The sequence below is a fragment of the Cervus elaphus genome, chromosome 12, assembly GCF_910594005.1.
Source record: "Cervus elaphus chromosome 12, mCerEla1.1, whole genome shotgun sequence".
NCBI classification, from domain to species: domain Eukaryota; kingdom Metazoa; phylum Chordata; class Mammalia; order Artiodactyla; family Cervidae; genus Cervus; species Cervus elaphus.
The window spans coordinates 89962482-89985069 of NC_057826.1; the positions used below are offsets into that span (position 1 = coordinate 89962482).

Sequence of the window (22588 nt, forward strand, 5' to 3'; positions counted from 1 at the left end):
CCGTGACCAGTTTAAATGTTGGAAAAATTTTCCAGGAAGAAAATAAAAAGGTTCACTCTCCCCACTCACTAGGAGCTTTAGGTTTCTAAGTGAAACTTACTCAGAGGTGTCTTTTTGTGTATCAGGAGGGGCTTCCCTGGTGGCTCAGATGGTAAAGAATCTGTCTGCAATGTGGGAGACCCGGTTCCATCCCTGGATCGGGAAGATTCCCCTGGAGGAGGGAGGTCATTCCAGTATTCTTGCCTTTAGAATTCCATGGACGGAGGAGCCTGGTGACTACAATCCATGGGATCACAAAGAGTTGAACAGGACTGATCAACTAACACTTTGACTTTCCTTTTCTGCCTACCTGGGTTCATTCTCCTGTGTTACACAAACTTGCACGCGTGCATTTGAATCTTGGTCAGTGCTCAGCAGAGCCCAAGCAGTTCCCCTCAGAGGCCTTCCTTGTTCTTCAGTGGCTTTCTCCATGGAGGATTTCATGGTCTCCCGTCAGACGTGTCCTGGGCTGCCCCGTGGTCATGTCTGTCAGATGGAGGGTGGTGTTGGGTGGGAGGAGGGTCGTTGGTACAGAAGATGGGGAAGAGGAATTTCCCTTTTGAGTTTTGAAGCACCATTTAATAGCAGCACACACCCAAGTCTTTCTTCCACGTGTCTGGTCATTAAGCTTGTCCTCATGCCGCGACCTGACTGTGTTTCAGATAACGGCGGACAGACCTTGGCGGGGGGCAACAACTGGCCCCTCCGAGGAAGAAAGTGGAGCCTGTGGGAGGGAGGCGTGAGAGCGGTGGGCTTTGTGGCCAGCCCCTTGCTGAAGCGGAAGGGCGTGAAGACCCGGGAGCTCATCCACATTTCTGACTGGCTGCCCACCTTGGTGAAGCTGGCCGGGGGCAGCATAGCTGGCACCAAGCCTCTGGATGGCTTCGATGTGTGGACAACCATCAGGTACTGCCCCTCTTTCTCTTCCCCTCTGAGGTCAGAAGCTCCAGAAACATCTGCACTGGACTGGGAAGGATTGCTTTTATGTGAAAATGATAGTATAGCTTGCAAATAAAAGATTTTTTAAAAAAGAAATGCCTTTACAAATACATATATATACATATATATGTATAATATGAGGAACAAGATCGTCCTCAGTGGCTGACCCTCTGCAAGAGGTCTTTATAGAAGAAGCCATGCTAAGAAATTGGATAGGGTACTGTTTGCTTCCTGCAGAGGGTCAGAAGACCTGTCCTCTTGCCTGCTAGGAGAATGGAAGACCAAGGAAGGGAGGGAAGATCTGGAAATAGCCTCATCTTCTAAAGTTTAGATTTTACCCTTAGATATAAATGATTTGAAATTAAATATTTAATTGAGCTAGAGAATGACCATTTGAATTAATTTATTATTTTTCCTCTTGTTTTTTTGTTCAGAACCATTTTTCTCAGCTTGAAATGGGCCAAATATTTATCCATATTTTCTTCTAAGTGTTGTGGTCTGAGTTTCTTCCATGTAATTCTTGGACTATTGTGACATGATTTTATGTGTTCCATGAGGTCAATATCTAAATCAGAGGAATGGAGTTTTTTTCCCTCAGGTTTTTGAATCATAGACCTCTTTGAGACTCTGAAAACAAAGATTACAAAAAAATGTACCTAAGCATATGCACAAAAGCTTAGATAGAATTTATTTTTATGGTATTAGATATTGATTACATATTCTTTGCTTTGTACACATAGAAAATATGACATTCTTTGAAAACCTCTGCCTCTCACTCATTTTTAATACAAAAATTAATACTCACTTTATGATAAAAAGGAAATAAAAATTTCCAAGCAAAACAAAACTTGAACTTCAGCTTACTGCCAACTTTCACTGTGAAGGCTATTGGAGTTTGACTTATATAAGCAGGAGAAAGTTTTGAGTCATTTTGCTATGACAACATATGGGTCAGCCTTTACACCCAATCAGTTTTGATTTTTTTGTTTTGTTTTGTGGCTAAAATGTCATAAACCATGGCTTGTAAAAGCACGTAATAGCCAATGGAGTCAAAGCTCTGTGGCATACTTGGCCAAATGAGGCTTGAGTTGAGAAACAGTTGAATTTATTTTGAGTAATTTCCTCTGTCCCAAGAGTTACAGAAGTTTTGATCTTTAGTAAAGTCCCAGTCATTGATGTTCATCCATATCACCAAATTTTGGACTATCCATCCACATTTCACATTTCAGTGGAATTCCACATTTCAGTCTTAAGATTAGCTTGGTCAGAAGTAACCTTTAGGACTTTGGCATATATTTGCTTCTGCTTGCAGAGGAACTGGAAGAAGTTTGGCCACCCTTAAATGCATATTTCAGAAGGTCTTTCCTCAGTATCAGAGGAGAACTTCTAGTGGCCCATCCTAAAGAGAACAAGAGCTCTGCATCCTCCAGCAATGGACACAATGTTGACTGCAGGGCTGTAACCAGAATGTTGTCACCAACAGTATTGTCCCAGGGTGTGAAACCATGAGAGAGTGGTTTTCCTTTTCTATTTGGAAAAAAGTAAAATTTCTGCCCAGTATCTAATCAAGCATCTCAAGATTTTCCTCTGCAAATTCAGTAAGTGTCTGTTTCATAAGTGAAGAGCTGCTCTCATCCTGTTCCCATTTATGGATGAAAGATCCTGAAAACAATGATTCAGGCCCCACTGTCCCGATAAAATGGACGCTTCTCACAACATTAGGCAAGCGTTTGTTCAGTACCAGTGGTGGAGCGTTTGGCACCCACGCCTGCCAAGGCAGAAAGCATCCAGCCTCACTGACGTCGGGAGCATCTCTTCCAAAGCAGTAAAAACAAATGGACAGCCAAATGTCAGAGACACTCCGTCTGTGCCCAGAGTTCTGGAACTTTTCTCAGTAAGATATTTACTTGGAAATACCATTTTCAAGATGATGATAGTTTTTGAAAATTTCAAAAGGGTCTGATGAAAGAGGAATGCCAGTAATGGCAGTAACAGAGTCGGGTGTCTGAAAACATCCCGAGTTTCCCTAGTGGCATAATTATCAATTCCTCTCAAGTCTGCTTCAAAATACTACATTTTAGAAGGAATTCCGTTTTGGAGGGGGTGACATTCTTTGTAATAGGAGTTCCTTGACTTCTATTTTTCATCTGTTTCAAGATAACAGTGCGTGTTTGTCAATTGTAGGGGACATCACCTCTCCAAGTTCTTTCTGATTCTGTATGGTTTCTCTGCTTTTCATCTTGATAAGCTGCCTATAATTTGTTTCAAGTCCTTTCAAAGGATTTTTGAACTTATTTTATGTTTCATTAAACTTACATAAACATAAGCAGAGCCCCTAATTATAATGGAAGGAATGTTGTTCCTTTCTGATCAATGGGAAACTGATCTAGATGGTATAATATCTTTCCAACCCAGGTTCGATCCTGGGTTCAATCCCACACTGCAGGCGGATTCTTTACCATCTGAGCCACAAGGGAAGCCCCTTATTATTATAAGGATGGTGACAATCAAATATTATCTGATAATGTGAAATATCTTAAAAACTTACTATGAAACTATAAAGACTTTCCCCACCTCATGGATTCAATTTTAAGAGGAATGTTGAAGGAAAGGTAAGTCACTTTTCATCCCATTTTCACAGATACCGTGAGGCCTAAAGCAGTTATAATACTTAATGAGCCAAAGTTTAAGAAACTCTAAACTAAAATGATGCTTTATTTAAAACATTAAGACAACTCAGACTGATTTTTGAGTAGTTATTACTGAATGAATTTATTATAACAATTATAACAATAACAATGAAATTATTATTATTATTGAATATTTCCTTTTTTACTGATCTGTAGTACCACTTTATGTTCTTATTAGTGCTATGATCTGTCTGGGTTCCATCTGTTTTAATCCACTGGCTTATCTGTTCTTGTGTTAGCACCTGACTGTTGTAATCTGTAATCTGCTATTAATATAACTTCTAGAGTATATTTATATACCCCTCCGCATTATATTTCCTTTACAAAATTTCCTTGACAAGTCTCACATTTCCCTGGTGGTCCAGTGGTTAAGACTCCACACTGCCAATGCAAGGGGCACAGGTTTGATCCCTGGTCAGTTAAGTTAGATCTCACATGCCCCGTGGCAAAAAAATTTAAAAATAAATTGAGATGAGTCAAAGGCTCCTTAGGTACATGAATATATATCTCGTAGGGATTATTAAGTGGTGTTTTTAAAAGAAAAAGCAGGATTTTAAAATATATCTTATAATACAATGATGCATGAATGGGTAATGATTATGTAGTGTAAATTATATAACCTCAATCACAAAAAAGTAAATGAGATTAACCACAAAAATTAATTTGGGAAGAATGGAGGTATTTGTCTTCTCACCTAAATCTTCCCCCTGCTGACTGATGCTCTTTTCTTTTTGTTTGTTTTTTTTTTGTAATTATTTTTTTCTCTATATATTCCCTTTTGGATAGATTCTGTTAGTATGCCTTCAAGTTTTTTTTTTTTTTCTTAATTCTTACTCTTCTTTTAAATCCGTCCAATATATTTTTCTTTTTTGAAATTTTATTTTTAAGTGTGACAAATACACATAACAAAATTTACTACCTTAACCATTTTTAAGTGTACAGTTCAGTAGTGTTACCTGTATTCACATTGTTAGATAACTAATCTCCAGAAACCTTTTTATCTTACCAAACTAAAACTATATATACATTAAGCAACAATTTTCTACTTCCCTCTCTCCCCAGCCCTTGGCAACCACCCTTCTACTTTGTCCCTATAAATCTGACTGCTGTAGATACTTCATACAGGTGAAATTCTACAGTATTCGTGGTTTTGTGACTGGCTTGTTTCCTTTAGTTCATTCATATAGCATGTGGCTTTCCTTCCCTTTTAAAGGCTGATTAATATCCCACTGGTATCTACCACATTTTGATTTTCCATACATCCAGTGTTGGACGCTTGTGTTGTTTCCCCCTTTGGCTTTTGTGAATAATGCTGCTATGAGCATAGGTGTACAAATATCTCTTTGAGACCCTGCTCTCAATTCTTTGGGTTATACACATAGAAGTGAAATTGCTGCACCGCGTGGTAATTCTATTTCTAATTTTTTGAAGAACTACTGTACTGTTTTCCATAGTAGCAGTACCATTTTATATTCCCAACAGTGTACAAGAGTTCCAGTATCTCTTCATCCTCACCAGCACTGATTCTTTCCTTCCCTTAAAAAAAATTTGCTATGAGCCATTCTGATGGATGTGAAGTGATATCTAATTGTGATTTTGACTTGCATCTCCCTTGTATTTAGTGATATTGAGTATCTTTCATGTGTTTGCAGATCATTTGTGTATCTTCTTTGGAGAAATATCTACTTGAGTCCTTCATCTGTTTTTAAATGAGATTTTTGTTGTTGTTACTATTGAGTTGTAGAAGTTCTTTATATATTCTGGATATTATTATATATCCTTGTTATATATATTGTTAGCAGATATTTTCTCCTATTCTGTAGATTGCCTTTTCTTCCTAATGAATATGTCCTTGGATGTATGTCTTTTAAAGGAGTCATGAATTCTGCATATTTAAAATATCTGAATGCAAGTTATTAGCTTAGTATTTTTGAGTCTTATATTAATCATCAATAATCTTACAGTCCATTGTGCAATTAAAAATGTCCATAATTTATATCACTTATTTGTATTAAAATATAGCTGATTTACAATATTGTGTTAATTTCTGGTGTCAAAGTTATCTATACACATCTTTCAGATCATTTTCCATTATAGCTTCCATCATACAAGTTATTGACTATAGTTCCCTGTGCTCTGCGGTAAGTCCTCGTTGCTCACCTATTTTATGCAGAGCAACTTGTATCTGTTGATCCTGTACCCCTAATGTACCCTTCATCTCCTCCCTTTCCCTTTGGTCACCATAAATTTGTTTTCTATGTTTGTGAGTCTGCTTCTCTTTTGTATATGGATTCATTTGTATTATTTTTTAGACTCCACGTATAAGTAATATAATATTTGTCTTTCTCTGTCTGACTTACTCCACTTAGTGTGATATTCTCTGGGTCCATCCATATTGCTGCAAAAGGCAGTATTTCATTCTTTTTCATGACTAATATTCCATGGTCTACATCACCACATATTCTTTTTTTTTTTTTTTCATTTATTTTTATTAGTTGGAGGCTAATTACTTTACAATATTGTAGTGGTTTTTGTCATACATTGACATGAATCAGCCATGGATTTACATGTATTCTCCATCCCGATCCCCCCTCCCACCTCCCTCTCCACCCGATTCCTCTGGGTCTTCCCAGTGCACCAGGCCCGAGCACTTGTCTCATGCATCCAGCCTGGGCTGGATACATCACCACATATTCTTAAACCAGTCGTCACTTGGCGGCCACTTAGGTTGTTTCCCTGTCTTGGCTACTGTAACAGTGCTGCCGTAAACACTGTATCTTTTTGATTTAGAGTTTCCATCTTTTTTAGGATATGTGCCCAGGAGTGGGACTGCTGAATCATATGATAACTCTATTTTCGTTTCTTAGGGAACCTCGATATTATTTTCCACAGTGACTGCAACAACTTATTTTCCCACCAACAGTGTAGAAGGGTTCCTAGAAAAAGGAACCAGCATTTATTGTTTGTAGATTTTTTGATGATGGCCATTCTGACTGATGTGAGGTGATAACCTCGTTGTATTTTGATTTGCACTTCTCTAATAATTAGTGATGTTGAACATTTTTTGATGTGCCTATTGGCCACCTGTCTTCTTTGGAGAAAGGTCTATTTAGCTCTCGTGCCTATTTTTTGACTGGGTTATTTGTTTTCTTCATACTGCTTTGTATGAGCTGTTTGTATGTTTTGGATATTAACTCCTCATCAGTTGCATCATGTGCAAATATTTTCTCCCACTTGGTAGATTGTCTTTTCATTTTGTTGATGATTTCCTTTGCTTTTAAGTTTGATTAGTTCCCGTGTGTTTATTTTTGCTCTTCTTTCTTTTGCCTTGGAAGACTGATCTAAGAAAATATCCCTACAATTTATGTCTGAGAATGTTTTGCCTCTATCCAGTCTGGTTTTCATCTCACATGTTGCAAGTTTTCACTTTAGAAGTCCAGTTTGGATCTTTTATATCTTTTTTAATCCAACTTTCTAAACATACAGAATATAGTTTTAATAACTGTTTTCATGTCCCCTGCTAATTCCAACAGCTATGTCAGTTCTGGGTTGGTAGTGATTAGTCAGTCACCTCATTGTGGGTCTTGTTTCCCTGACTTTTCATCTTTGATTCGATGCCAGACGTTGTACATTTTACCTTCTTGGATATTTATTTATTGTTATGAATCTTCTTGATTTGTACTGAAATGCAGTTGAGGACACTTGGAGCCTTCAGGATATTGCCTTTATGATTTATTAGGCAGGTCCATATCAGTGTCTGGTTGTGGACAACCTAGTCTTCACTGCTGAGTCAAAACCTTCTGAGTAATCTGCCGAATGCCCTTGGAATTTAAGTTTTTCCAGTCTGGCAGATGGGAGTAGATATAACTGTTTCTAAGCCCATGTGAATGCGGGGCACTGGTTCCTTTCATCTTTCAGATAGTTCTTTCCCTAGTTTGGCGTAGCTCTCTCACATACGTCTGATCAGTGCTCAGCTGAATGTTGTAAGGGACTTTCTACAAATCCCCAAGCTCCTCTTCCTGTGCCTCCGTCTCCTCTGGCTCTCTATCCTGTCAACTTAGGGGCTCCCTGGAGCCTCAGCTCTCAAGTCAGGGAGTCCATGGGGCGATGCCTCAATTTCCCATCCCTGCAGCAGGGCTGGGAACCTTACTATTCTTATGGTAATAATTGAGGACAGTGATAAGAATTCCTGGGTTTCCTGTTGCTTAGGGATCACTGTCCTTTGCCTGATATCTCATCTTTTGAAAACTGTTGTTTCATATATTTTGTTTCTCTTTAGGTTGTTTTAGGTAGGAGGGTAGGTCTAGTCTGCCTGTTACTCCATCTTGGCTAGAAGCAGAAATACCCAAAGAATATTTTATTATCCTGTGTATTTTCTTCTTTCAAATGCTTTCCAATTCAATCTGGGATCACAGAACCAGCTTTCTGAAACATAATATTGTTAAGTCTTATAACTCTCTTCCAGAGTTTTTCTTCTTTATAAACCTTTGTAATCACATATAGAGAAATTATGTATATTGATCTATAAGTTACTTTTTATATTATAAATATTCCTTAACTTTCACATTCTCAGTTCCTAATTTTAATGATCTTTTCATTAGTTGGTTAATACTTTAAAGTAATTTTCATAGAGGAACATAAATGATAAGGTTTTTAAAAAAAAATCTTCATATGTGGAAGAATATCTTTCTGTTACCTTCAAATATAAGTAATAATTTGACAAAGAATTCTTATCAAATCTGTTCTCCTTATTACTCTGTAGACATTGCTTTATTGTCTTCTGATAAGTACCATTATAGCAAAGTGTACCAAGTTTACCTGATAACAGAAAAGCTAAGATTTCAATCTTGGTATATCTGACAAGGTGGAATTTATGGCAAAATCATTGCTAAGAATAATGGTGGAAATGTGCAAATGGTTTCTTCTTTGATCCATGTGTTTAGACCCATTTATTTTCCAAAATTTCAGATTTTCTCAGTTAGATTATTGATTTCTAGTTTAATCCTATTGTTGTAAGAGGACATACTTTTTATTATTCAGTCCTTTTAAATTTGAGACATCTCACTTTCTTGGAATCTGTGCCGGCTAGCCTCGAAAAGAATGTGTACTTTGTAGTTGTTAGGTATAATATTAGGTTTTTCTTTGTGATCCAACCAGAAAATATTTTACTTCAGTAAATGAGTTTTTATATGTTGCTTTAACTATAATTTTTCTTAGCTCGGTTGTGTTGTTTTATATTATATTTGTTTTTTTATCTTTGATGAGATCAATGTATGGTTTATTCCAGTAGCATCATTATATTAATATATTTATGTAATTCTCTTAGTCACTTTTTAGGTTCTGCTGTTTGGTTTGTCAGCTTTAAATGTTATCTTTGACTTCTACTTATTACCTGTAAGAACATCAACAAGTTATTCAATTCTATCCTTTGTCTTACCTTTCTCTTTCAGCGCTATTTTTAGTTGTATTATTTCTACTTTGTCTGAGCATATAATATTATAATGCTGTTTTTCTACCCTTGTCCACAATTTTACTTTTGTCTTAGATCTATAATAATATATTCTGTGCTAACCACTTGTCCATTCCTAAAGTGTTCTCAATTACCTCTTAGTTGGAGGAATTCATATTTTAATAGATTTCTCAGGATTCTTTGAATTTCTCCTTGGTATTGAAGCCTTTCATACAGCCTTGATAATACCAAAACAGTTGAACTGATATAAGATCCTTGTCTCATATACTTTTTGTCCTTGAGTTTCTTGACAGTGTTACCTTACTGTATACTTGTTTCGTATGTCACAGTTGATAAATTTCATGTTACCTGGATCTTATTTCATTAACAAGTGACTTGGTCCTTTTGCCTAGAGGTCTGGAAGGTTTCTGTTATCACTAGTATTATTTAAAGTTGAAGACTCTTACTAGGTATGTCTCAAAGGTGACCAAACTGAGTCACGTTCCCAGATGCGCAATGGGGTACATTCCGGTCTTTTGTTTCAGAGTTTTTGGTGTTGGTCACTCAGTGTGGGGGCCTCTCTTTCTGCGTTTATTTTATCAGGTACAGCCTGAGTCCCTTCCCCTCTTGGACCCCTGCACCCTCTTGGGCACAATCCCAGCCTGACTCCTTCCCTAGGTGGGAACCAGCACTGACTCTCCAGGGCTTAGATGCATATTTCCTCATGTCCATCCAGGTTTAAACATATTCTGTCTCCTGCTTATGTTGTAGGCTTGAGTGTTGGGTAATTTTACTTTCTTTCCTTTTCCGTATGTCTTTTAAGGGAAATGTGTGGAGAGATTCAAATGTAGATGGCCACCATTATCCTATGGAAATCTAGAAATTCACACGTTCTTTGACTCTTTTTCCAGTGTAAGAAAAATGGCACTGAAAACTGGAAATGAAGCATTATAAAAATGGCTTACGAAGTAAAGACGATAGCGACACCAACCAGTAGCTCTGCATTCAAAGTCTATATATGTTTAGTCAGATCAGTCACGTGAATATACATCTATATATGTGTGTGTGTCCACATATATATCACATATATACAAATACATACGTTTTGGGCTTCCCTCATAGAAGGCAATGGCAACCCACTCCAGTACTCTTGCCTGGAAAATCCCATGGACGGAGGAGTCTGGTGGACTGCAGTCCACGGGGTCGCTAAGAGTTGGACACGACTGAGCGACTTCACTTTCCCTTTTCACTTTCATGCCTTACAGAAGGAAATGGCAACCCACTCCAGTGTTCTTGCCTGGAGAATCCCAGGGACAGAGGAGCCCGGTGGGCTGCCGTCTATGGGGTCGCACAGAGTCAGACACGACTGAAGCGACTTAGCAGCAGCAGCAGCATAACTCAGTTGGCAAAGAATCCGCCTGCAATGCAGGAGAAGTGGGTTCAATCCCTGGGTTGGGAAGATCACCTGGAGAAGGGAAAGGCTACCCACTCCAATATTCTGGCCTGGAGAATTCCATGGACTATATAGTCCATGGACACAACTGAGCGACTTTCACTTCACTTTGAGTGAAGCTACGTCTATAGCTAGACGTAGACAAAGTGAATCCATTTTTTTCTGTTTTCTTTGGGACCAGGTTTTGATTCGTCTGTTCGAATCCAAGAATATGTTGTTAATCTCTTCAGCATTGGCACGAGTGAAAGTCCCCTCAGGACTTTGGCATCTGGTCTTCTCTTTAGTTTCCAACACTGTTGCCAGTGTTGGTCTTTTTGTAATTCTTCACGGGTATTATAATGGAAATCGGGGGAAAAGGGATATTAGGTTCTGCTGGTTTGCCCTGATACTAACCTGGAAGTCCTACCAATTATTTTTTAATAATGAATAGGAAAAGATTGTAATAAAGGTGTGATTCAGTTATTCTGAATAATATTGTATCTTTTAGAGTAGGCTACTTTAATATTTAATGATTCCTTAATAAAGGTGTACATGAAAAATTTCTCTCATATAAAACTCTACATCAGGTGGATTTAAGTTACATATTTCCTCACCAATTTTAGTCAAAATGTTTTGATTTCCGTGGCTAAACACTTTATTCATGGTAACGTTTGCATGTTAAAATGGCTTTTAAAGGAGCATGGAATTTACACAAACCCAATATCACTGTCACCCACATAACAGAGAAGATATATCCTGGGAGTAATGTCACTAGTGTAACGGTTGAAAATGTGAACTCTGTGGTTAGATATGGTTCAAATCTGGTCATTTCCATTTATTATTTGTGTGATCTTGGGCAAGTTACTTTATGCCTCCAAGCATCAGTTGTGTGTAAAATGTAACATTAGTGATGCCCACTTCATAGGCACTTACATGAGGATGTGGTGAAAGAATATGTATGAAACAGCACAGAGCCTGGAACACAGTATTAATAGCAACTCAGTAGTTCTAGGGGAAGATAATCAGGATGATGATAATTCTTATAGAAAGTGGACAGGATGGAAGTTACTCTGTGGGTGTTTCTTGGATTTTTTTATCAATAATTTTTTTTTCAACATTTCATGTCTGGAAATATTGCCATGGCTATTTCTGTTTCTAAAAATTTGAGATTGCCTTCCAGGGTGTGTCTTTTTTACGACAGATGGTCAGCAGCTAGTGGTAAAAGAAGTGTGGAATATCATAGCACTTCATTTATTTATGGGGAATGTTTTACTGCCCCACCCTTCAACTAGTTGGAAAATGAAAGTCAAAAACTGGAAACTCTATAAATGGACAGTGCTGTGATCTCAGTGTCTGAAACTGTAGACTTTTAGAAAATATTTATAGCATATTGGAAACTAGTTACTGATCAGTGTATCCTTGCTCCATTAAAAAAAAAACTAACCCAGAATACATGAAATTTGGGTAAATTAAAATTGAATAATGAAATGGCATCAGAGGCAACTACATACCATTTTATATAATTCTTTAAGAGAAGAAGATGGAGAAAGATTATTAATTCTTTTGTTAATAGAGGCATTTGAAATAAACAGATATTTGTTAATGGATCCTTAAAAATAAGCTGAATGAATGGAAATGTAATGTATTTAAAAAGATACTGAGTCCATGTCTACATTTGATGGAGGAGACAATTTAGCATACTGGCTGTGAGTGGGGAATTCAGGAGTTTGCCTGATTTCCAAACCCAGTTCTGCCACCTGCCCAAACACACGATCTGGTAAGTCACTCAACTGCTCTGTGCCAAGGTTGTGTCTGTCATAATGTAGAAGACTAAATGAGATAGTACATGCAAAACATTTGGAATGGTGTGAAGCACATAACAAATGCTCTCTAAATTCTAGCTTCTATTATTCAAACGAACTTGGCCGAAACAACCTCCACTCCTCATTCCCAAGTGGTTCAGTGGTAAAGAATCCACCTGCCAATGCAGGAGATGCTGGCTCAATCCCTGAGTCAGGAGGATCCTCTGGAAGAGGAAACAGCAACCCACTCCAGTATTCGTGCCTAAAAAATCCCATGGACAGAGGAGCCTGGGGGGCTACAGTCCGTAGGGATCACAGAGTCGGACACGACTGAGCACGTGCACCATCCCGCTGGACGTGTTACAGTTCTTTGTCTTTGCGTAAATCTTCCCGTCATGGTCCTTACTCCCGTGACCACTATTGTCTGCTCAGACGGGTAGTCAGCACTGTGCAGGAAGAAAGAATCTCTGAACAGTCCCCTAGGTGCCTAGCTTAAAGAAGCTGTTTCAGCCTGGAGCCCAAACATTTACCCTAATAAAAACACCTGTCACCTTGCCATAATAAAATCAGGGCATTTCATGAACTTGTGTGATTACTGAAAAATCATTTTCCATGAACATCATCAGTCATTATTTTTAGATTTACATTTTGCAAATGTAATCAACAGTTTAATGAAGATAATATTGCACATACAGCTAAACTATACCATATGCTTAATTCAAAACATTGGGGAAATTCCTAGATAACAAATTGCAATGTATCCTTTTTTATATGCAGTTCATGAGTGGACTGTGTGACTTGGCTGTATTTGACACTGATGCTTTTCTCAAAAGAGACTTTCACTTGGAAAAGAATATCATAATATGTCTTAGAAATTAAAGTTATAGCTACATCAGTGTATTTCTAAGGGGAACTCTTGCCAAGAAAGAGGGAAAGATAGGAATGTTAATGTTCCATTGTTTTACATATTATTTATGTAGCTTATCTAGGCTATAGTCTTGTCTCTGTGATTATATTCTTTCCATATTTACATACTCAGGATCTGAATTCTGCAACAAAAGGTGTTGTCATCGTTTTTAAGCTACCAGCTTATTCAGTTCAGTTCAGTTCAGTCGCTCAGTCATGTCTGACTCTTTGTGACCCCATGGGCTGCAGCACACCAGGCCTCCCTGTCCATCACCAACTTCCAGAGTTTACTCAAACTCATGTCCATTGAGTCAGTGATGCCATCCAACCATCTCATCCTCTGTTGTCCCCTTCTCCTCCCACCTTCAGTCTTTACCAGCATCAGGGTCTTTTCCAATGAGTCAGTTCTTCACATCAGGTGGCCAAAGTATTTGAGTTTCAGCTTCAGCATCAGTCCTTCCAATGAATATTCAGGATCCATCCTAAATTTCCTTTAGGATGGACTGGTTGGATCTCCTTGCAGTCCAAGGGACTCTCAAGAGTCTTCTCCAACACCACAGTTCAAAAGCATCAATTCTTCGGTGCTCAGCTTTCTTTATAGTCCAACTCTCACATCCATACGTGACTACTGGAAAAACTATAGCTTTGACTAGACAGACCGTTGTTGGCAAAGTAATGTCTCTGTTTTTTAATATGCTATCTATGTTGGTCATGACTTTTCTTCCAAGGAGCAAGCGTCTTTTAATTTCATGGCTACAGTCACCATCTGCAGTGATTTTGGAGCCCAAGAAAATAAAATCTCTCACTGTTTCCACTGGTTCCCATCTATTTGCCATGAAGTGATGGGACCAGATGCCATGATCTTAGTTTTCTGAATGTTGAGCTTTAAGCCAGCTCTTTCACTCTCCTCTTTCACTTTCATCAAGAGGCTCTTTAGTTCTTCCTCACTCTCTGCCATAACAGTGGTACATCTTCATATCTGAGGTTATTGATATTTCTCCCAGCAATCTTGATTCCAACTTATGCTTCATCGAGCCCAGTGTTTCTCATGATGTACTCTGCATATAAGTTAAATAAGCAGGGTGAGTATACAGCCTTGATGTACTCCTTTCCCAATTTGGAGCCATCTGTTGCTCCATGTCCAGTTCTAACTGTTGCTTCCTGACTTGCATACAGATTTTTCAAGAGGCAGGTCAGGTGGTCTGGTGTTCCAATCTCTTGAAGAAGTTTCCACAGTTTGTTATGATCCACACCGTCAAAGGCTTTGGCATAGTCAATAAGACAGAAGTAGATGTTTTTCTGGAACTCTCTTGCTGTTTTGAAGATCCAACAGATGCTGGCAGTTTAATTTCTGGTTCCTTTGCCTTTTCTAAATCCAGCTTGAACATCTGGAAGTTCATGGTTCATGTACTGTTGAAGCCTAGCTTGGAGAATTTTGAGCATTACTCTGCTAGCATGTGAGATGAGTGCAATTGTGTGGTAGTTTAAACATTCTTTGGCATTGCCCTTCTTTGGGATTCGAATGGAAACTGACCTTTTCCAGTCCTGTGCCCACTGCTGAGTTTTCCAAATTTGCTGGCATGTTGAGTGCAGCACTTCCACAGCATCATCTTTTAGGATTTGCAATAGCCCAACTGGAATTCCATCACCTCCACTAGCTTAGTTCATAGTGATACTTCCTAAGGCCCACTTGACTTTGCATTCCCGGATGTCTGGCTCTAGGTGAGTGATCATACCATTGTGATTATCTGGGTCATGAAGATATTTTTTGTATAGTTCTTTTGTGTATTTTTGCCACCTCTCCTTAATATCTTCTGCTTCTGTTAGGTCCATACTATTTCTGTCCTTTATTGTGCCTATCTTTGCATGAAATGTTCCCTTGGTATCTCTAATATTCTTGAGGAGATCTCTAGTCTTTCAGTACTTACTATATAGCCCAAGCACTTTGCATATGTTTCCCCACTTAATTCTCATACAACCTTGAAAGTAGGTACTTTAATCCACCTCCTGCTAGAGAGAAAAACAAGGCTCAAGTTTATATAATCTTGTGGAGTTGAGATGCAGACCCTGAAAAGCTATGCTCTTAAAGACAGTGCAGGGCTGCACATGAGACAGTGAAGCCTTCAGAACTGGTGGAGGGAAGACCATAAACCACTGAAGCAATTAGTATTGTCCGCTTTCTAGTGCTTTCTTTGGAAATGAAACTTTTGAGAAGTGTGATATCCAAAAAAATCATGAAAAACCACAATAATTGTAGCATTACCTATCAATACATATCAATAGATATGTTAGAAAATAAAAGTTACCACGCTATAACAGTGATCAATCCCATGAACATTTAATGAGTTTTATGGGGCCATTATTTATTCTGCAAAGATTGTGATGATTATACAGTTGATATTGCTGGAAACTGTTTTGAATACAGAAAACATTTCCCCCACCCCATAGCTCACTTTGTTACATACACCTTTAAGGAAGAAATTGTATAATATACTAAAAGTTTGTGTTCAGGGTACTTATTCAAGGGTATATAAAGGAAATGGATATAGGAAGTTATCAATAGATTTCTTAAGGTATTTTCTGAGGCACTAAGACTTCCTTTCAAGAAGGAAAGGACGTCTTATAGAATTATACATGGGCTTATTACATAAATATCCTAAAAGCTTAGCCCTCATCTTTTTGTTCTACAGAAAAAAATCAAGAATTTAGAATATATAATGAGATGTGGTGCCCTCAGATAGCAAGGCTTGAGATTGGTGATTCTCATCCTAAACTGTGAGAATCAGCTGTATTTATGTGTATGTTTGTTATTGAAGTATAGTTACTGTACAGTATTATATAAATTATAAGTGTATACTGTAGAGATTCACAATTTTTGAAGGCTATATTCCATTTATAGTTATTATAAAATGTTGGCTCTATCCCCTATGTTGTACAATATATTCTTGTAGCTTGCATACAAGAATATTATGCATAATAGTTTGTACCTCTGGTCCCACCTGCCCTCTCCCCACTGATAACTGCTAGTTTGTTCTTTTGTTCTATATGTCTGTGAGTCCACTCCTTTCTTGTTATATTCACTAGTCTGTTGTATTTTTTTATGTTTAAATTGAAGTATAGTTGATTTACAATATTGTGTTGGTTTCTGATGTACAGCAAAGTGATTCATTTATATGTATGTGTATATATGTATATGTTTTTCTTTTTCAAGTTCTTTTCCATTGTAGGTTATTATAAGATATTGCACGTAGTTCCCTGTGCTGTATAGTTGGAGCTTGTTGTTTATCTGTCTTATATATGGTAGCTTGTATCTGACAGTCCCAAGTTCCTCATTGATCCCTCCTTACCCCTTTCACTTTTAGTCACCATAAATTTGTTTCCTGTATCTGTGAGTCTCTTTCTGTTTTGTATGTAGATTCATTTGTATAATTTTTAGATTCCACATATAAGTGATATCACATTTTTGTCCTCTGTCTTACTTCACTTAGTATGGTATCCATGTTGCTGCAAATGGCATGATTTCATTCTTTTTTATGACTATGTAGTATTCCATTGTGTAATATATATGCATATATGCCGCATTTTGTTTATATACATATGTATTCATCTGTCAGTAAACACTAGGTTGGTTCTACGTCTTGGCTGTTATAAACAGTGCTGCTATGAACATTAGGCTGCTATCTTTTTGAATTAGAGCTTTCATCTTTTCAGGATATATGCCCAGGCACGGGATTGTTGAATTGTATTACCACTCTTATTTTTAGCTGTTTAAGGAACCTCTATATACTGTTTTTCACAGTGGCTACAACAACTTACACTCTAACCAGCAGTGTAGAGAGGCTTGCTTTTCTCCACACCCTCTCCAACACTTATTATTCTTAGACGTTTTAATGATCATCATTCTGACCAGTGTGATGTGATATGCCTTATTGTGGTTCTGATTTGTGTTTCTCTAATAACTAGCGATATTGAACATTTTTTCATGTGCCTATTGACCATTTTTATGTCTTCTTTGGAGAACTATCTATTTAGGTCTTGTGCCTATTGTTCAATTGAGTTGTTTGGTTTTTTGTTATTGAATTATATACTGAGTTTGTATATTTTGGAAATTAAGCCCTTGTCAATAGCATCATTTGCAAATATTTTCTCTCATTATGTAGGTTGTCTTTTCATTTTATTGATGGTTTCCTTTGCTGCAAAAGCTTATAAGTTTGATTAGGTCCCATTTGTTTCTTTTTGCTTTTATTCACTTCCCTGGGAGACTGACCCAAGAAAATATTGGTACGATTTATATCAGAGAATATTTTGCCTATATTATCTTCCAGGAATTTTATGGTATCATGTCTTCTATTTAAGTCTTTAAGGAGTTTTCAGTTTATTATTGTGTATGGTGTGAGGGAGTATTCTGACTTCATTGATTTACATGCAGCTGTCCAGCTTTCCCAGCACCACTTGCTGAAGTGTTATACTTTTTAAGATTCCACATAGAAATGGTATCACACAGTATTTGTCTTCCTCTGTCTTACTTCGCTTAGCATAATACCTTTCAGGTCCATCCATGTTGTTGCAAATGGCAAAATGTCTTCCTTTTTTAGGGTTGAATAGTATTCCATTATGTATATATACCACATCTTTTTTATTCATCCATGTGTTGGTGAAAACTTACTTCCATATCTTGGCAATCATAAGTTTTCTGGGTCATATGGTAGTTCTATTTTTAGTTTTTTGAGACACCTCCCTTCTGTTTTCCATAGTGGCTGTACCAATTTGCACTCCCACCAAAAGTGTATGAGGGCTCCCTTTTCTTCCTGTCCTCACCTAATTTCTTATTTGTATTCTCTTTGATGATAGCCATTCTGACAGGTGTGAAGTGATATCTCATTGTGGTTTTGATTTGCATTTCCATGATGATTAGCGATGTTGAGTATCTTTTCATGTGCCTGTTGACCATCTGCATTTCCTCTTTGGGACAATGTCTATTCAGTTTTTCCTCCCACTTTTAAATTGGGAGAATGAGTTGTGTTTTTGACAAGGATGCCAATATAGTTCAATTAGGAAGAAGAATCTTTTCAATAAATGTTACTGGGATAACTAGATATTCACATGCAAAAGGATGAAATTAGATTCCTACCTCACAGAATACACAGAAATTAACTTAAAATGGATCATAGACATGAAAGTAGCAACTAAATTTAAAATAGTTTTAGAAGAAAACATAAGAGCAAAACCCTGTGACTCTGGATTAGGCATTTTCTTAGAATAAACACCAAAAAGCAACAAAAGAAAAGACAAGTTGTTCTAAACCAAAATTTTAAACTTTTTTTTCTGCAAATTATACTATCAAGAAAGTAAAAAGCAACTCACAGAACTGGAGAAAATATTAGCAAATCATGTATCTGATATAGGACTTGTGTTCAGAATATATTAAGAATACTTGCAGTCGATCATAAACAGATAAATAGCCCGTTTTTAAAATGAGCAAATGCTCTGAATAGACATTCCTCCAAAGAAGTTGTATAAATGATCAATATACACATGAAAAGGAAAATGTAAATCAAAAACTACAGTGAAATACCACTTCATACCAGCTAGGATGGCTGTAATTAAAAAGACATACATTTATAAGTACCACTAAGAAGAGGATAGGGAGAAATTAGAATGCTCAAACATAGCTAGTAAGAGTGTAAGATGGTGTAGCTGCTTTGGGAAATAGTTTAGCAGGTCCTTAAAAGTTTAAATATATAAAGTAGATATAGCAAGTCTACTCCTAGATACACCCCCAAGAGAAATTAAAACAAATGTCCATCCAAAATCCTATACATAAGTATTCATAATAGGCAAAAAATGTAGAAACAACTCAAATGTCCATAAAATGATGAGTAGATACAGACATTGTGATATATCCATGTGATGACTATTATTCAGCCATTTAAGAGGAAGATGTACTGATACATACTATAAAATGGATGTACCTTGAAAACATTATAAATCATATGGTTTGTAAGTTATATTTCAGTAAAGCTAATTTGACAAAATAATCAACTCGGATACTTTTGTAAATCGTTATGCCCAAGCTGAACTCCAGATCAATGAGATCGTTCTCTTATGGTGGAACTCAAGCATCAGTATTTTTTAAACTTCCCCAGGTGATTGCATTGTGTAGCCAAGATTGAGAATCACAGCTCTAGAATCAGCTCTAATCTAAATGAGCTTCTAATTTAGGAAACTCTAGAAAAGTTCAGACCCCAGTAAGAGGACTCCAGGAAATTTCCACCAGTCTCGCTACTCAAAGTGTGGTCCTCAGACCAATATCACTGGAGAACCTGTTAAAAATATAGATTCCTGGACAGCCTTCACCCTGGCTCTAATAAATCAGAATCCACAATTTAACAAGAGCCCCAAGTAATCTAAAGTTTGAGAAGCACTGCCCCAGGCCAGTGATTCACAATCTTGGCTGCATGTCGGAATCATCTGGGAGTTATACTGATGCCTGGATTCCGCCCCTAGTGATGCTACTGGTATGAGGTACAGCATCTGGATTTTAGAAGCTCCTAGGTGATTTTACTGTGATACAAATTGAGAATAACTGGTGTAAACATACTGTTTGGGGACATTTAGTGGCAAAAAGAAGAAAAGATAAGACATTTTAAAATGAAATATATTTTGTTTTTAACATAAAGTACTGAGGAACATGCATAAACAAATGGAGATTATTGATGTCAAAAATTTCCAGAAGTGCAGGGAAGGAATGGGAATAAGACAATAGTAGGGAAGGTTTGCCCTAAAAAGACATTGAAAAAGTAAAAAAACAGAAAACAAAAAAAACCCGAGCATTTTCCCCTCCAGGTACAAGAGTGAGACCTCTTTTTATAATATATAATTATTAGAGACTATGCAAATTTAAGTGGCCAAGGATCTGTGAGTTCTTGAGAAAAGAGTGTTTTTAAATTGTACCAAAAAATGTTCAGCAGCTACTAACTGAACTTTTCTCTTTTTTTCATATTTAAAAAAGAGCATTAATATATTAATTCAGCAATAGATAATCCTTCCCAATAACCAGGGTACCAGTGTACCTGGCTTTCAGTTCTCAGTTCTGAGGAGATTGAATGCCTGCAGACAATGGGAGCTGAGCTGGGTGGGAGGTGTTCTTCCTGGGCATGAAGGACTCCCCTCGCCAATGATGGGCTTCACCTCGTTCTGATCAGCGTCTCTCTACCCTCACTGGTCTTTGCAGAGTCATGACTCTAAAGTGTCTCCTAGACAGAGTCACAAAGCTCGCAGAGTTGATCTTCGTGATCTCTCCTTTCATCCCCCACCACCAGCCTTAGTCTCCACCTGCTCTTCCCCAGGTGACTTGAGTCTACGCCTCTGTCCCAGCATCAGTGTACAGCACCCTTGTCGCCATTGAAATGAGTCACGTGGGTTCTGTGCCTTCTGGAGGCGGGGTGTGTGTGTGTGTGTAAGTGCTTTAGTGATCCCTGCTAACTTAGTGCGTAACTGTTAAAGGAAACCCACAGCCCCTTTTCCTTCCTTCTTCCTCCTCCTCCTCCAGCTTTTCTGCCTCCCTCCTTCCTCCCTAACATCTCCTTCTCTTTTTTCTCTTACTCCCTCCATCTCAGGCACTGAGACCCTGAACCCTTTACCAAAATGAAAGAAGTGACATAAGTGTTGAGACTTGAGAGCCAACCCAGTGACCATAATACCTCTACTGGTTTTCTACCTTTTGTGAAAGGCAAGTCTGATCTTAAACATATCAGGACATTTCTACATGCTGAGAGGGAAATCACATGATCAGTTATTACCAGTGTGTGATAGCATGAGTGAGTAGCGTGCAATTGAATTCCAAAAATCAACTAATGTGTTTAAATACTGCAGGTACAACGTAGATATGGGTCATTTTCCTGTCTTTAAATTCCCAAATTCTGTAAACTATCTGAGTTTTCTCTTTTCATGCTTTTTAAAGTCTTTATGAAATAATTAAAATGTTCACAAGTTATATACTACCTTAAAAAGAATCTTAAAATTTTTCTGATTGCAGTAATGATGCATGCCAACTGTATATGGCACTGTTGAAAATGAAAGTCTTGTAGTGTCACCCAGCCCATCCCCCATCTCAGCTAATAGTTTGGTGTATGTTTTATCATATTTCCGTTATCACTAGCTTCCCTTTACATGTATGTATGCATTTTTTAAAAATTTCACCTGGAGATATTTCTAAAATCCATCACTTTCCAAAGGACTAGCCCCAGGGAATAGGTACATGAGCTTGTCTAAGGATTTTAATAACTTCTCATATTTTGATGTGGGGTAACCCAAAGTTTGGGCTTCCCAGGTGGCCCTGGTGGTAAAGAACCTGCTTACCAATGCAGGAGGCTTAAGAGACATGGGTTCAATCTCTGGGTCAAGAATATCCCCTGGAAGAGGGCATATCAACCCACTCCAGTGTTCTTGCCTGGAGAATCCCATGGACAGAGGAGCCTGGCAGTCCACAGGGTCTCAAAGAGTCAGACACCCCTGAAGAGACTTAGCACACATGCACCCCAAGATTTATGATACTTTATTCAGTTCCTTTAAATGTACATGTAGTTTTCTTGACTCATTTAATAACTTGAAGTCTCTAATAGTATTTGGTTATTGTTTAAATCACTTGTCTTATTTTGTCTTTCCTTGGCTTATATCTCTGACCATGTCCTTATCAAAATACTCTGATTAGTAGATTTTAAAAAGTAGCATCAGGGAGAGGGGATCGGGATGGGGAACACATGTAAATCCATGGCTGATTCATGTCAATCTATGGCAAAAACCACTACAATACTGTAAAGTAATTAGCCTCCAACTAATAAAAATAAATGGAAAAAAAAAAAAGTAGCATCACTACATACGTGACTTAAGAAGGTTGGTTGACTTTTGGTTTTTTCACTCCTGTCTGCATCATGAAATTCTACCTGTGATGATTTTCCCCAGCAAATAATTCATCACTGGGATTACTCACTACCTTTAGTGTTCAAAATTCATCTCTTACTATTAAGTTTCATTATTTTGCAATATCTGTGGCTCTTCTGAATAATGAAAAAATGAAATGAATGCTATACAGATAAATTCCCTTTAAAAATTATTGAAAAAATATCTTTTATTTAACCATGCCTAGTACTTTGGTGTATTCCAGTGAGCTCTACTTATAAAGATGAGAAATCTAGGAGTTCCTCCACCTTCTTTCTTTTTTTTTTTTTTTTGGATTGAATGAATTCTATTTTGTTTTACTCCAGAAAAGTCATACCTTTCTTTCTAAGTTACCTAGAATTTTAACATGCAAATTTTACTTTGCTAAAAT

General features: G+C 37.5%; 1 protein-coding gene across 1 annotated transcript in view; it reads left to right on the forward strand.

The window, feature by feature from the left end:
• The window catches only part of ARSB (arylsulfatase B), a 160004-nt gene that overhangs the window by 76807 nt on the left and 60609 nt on the right, over window positions 1-22588 (forward strand). The window contains exon 5 of the mRNA XM_043919951.1: window positions 702-945. Coding sequence (XP_043775886.1) covers window positions 702-945 — 244 coding nt within the window. The remainder of the gene's footprint in view (window positions 1-701; window positions 946-22588) is intronic.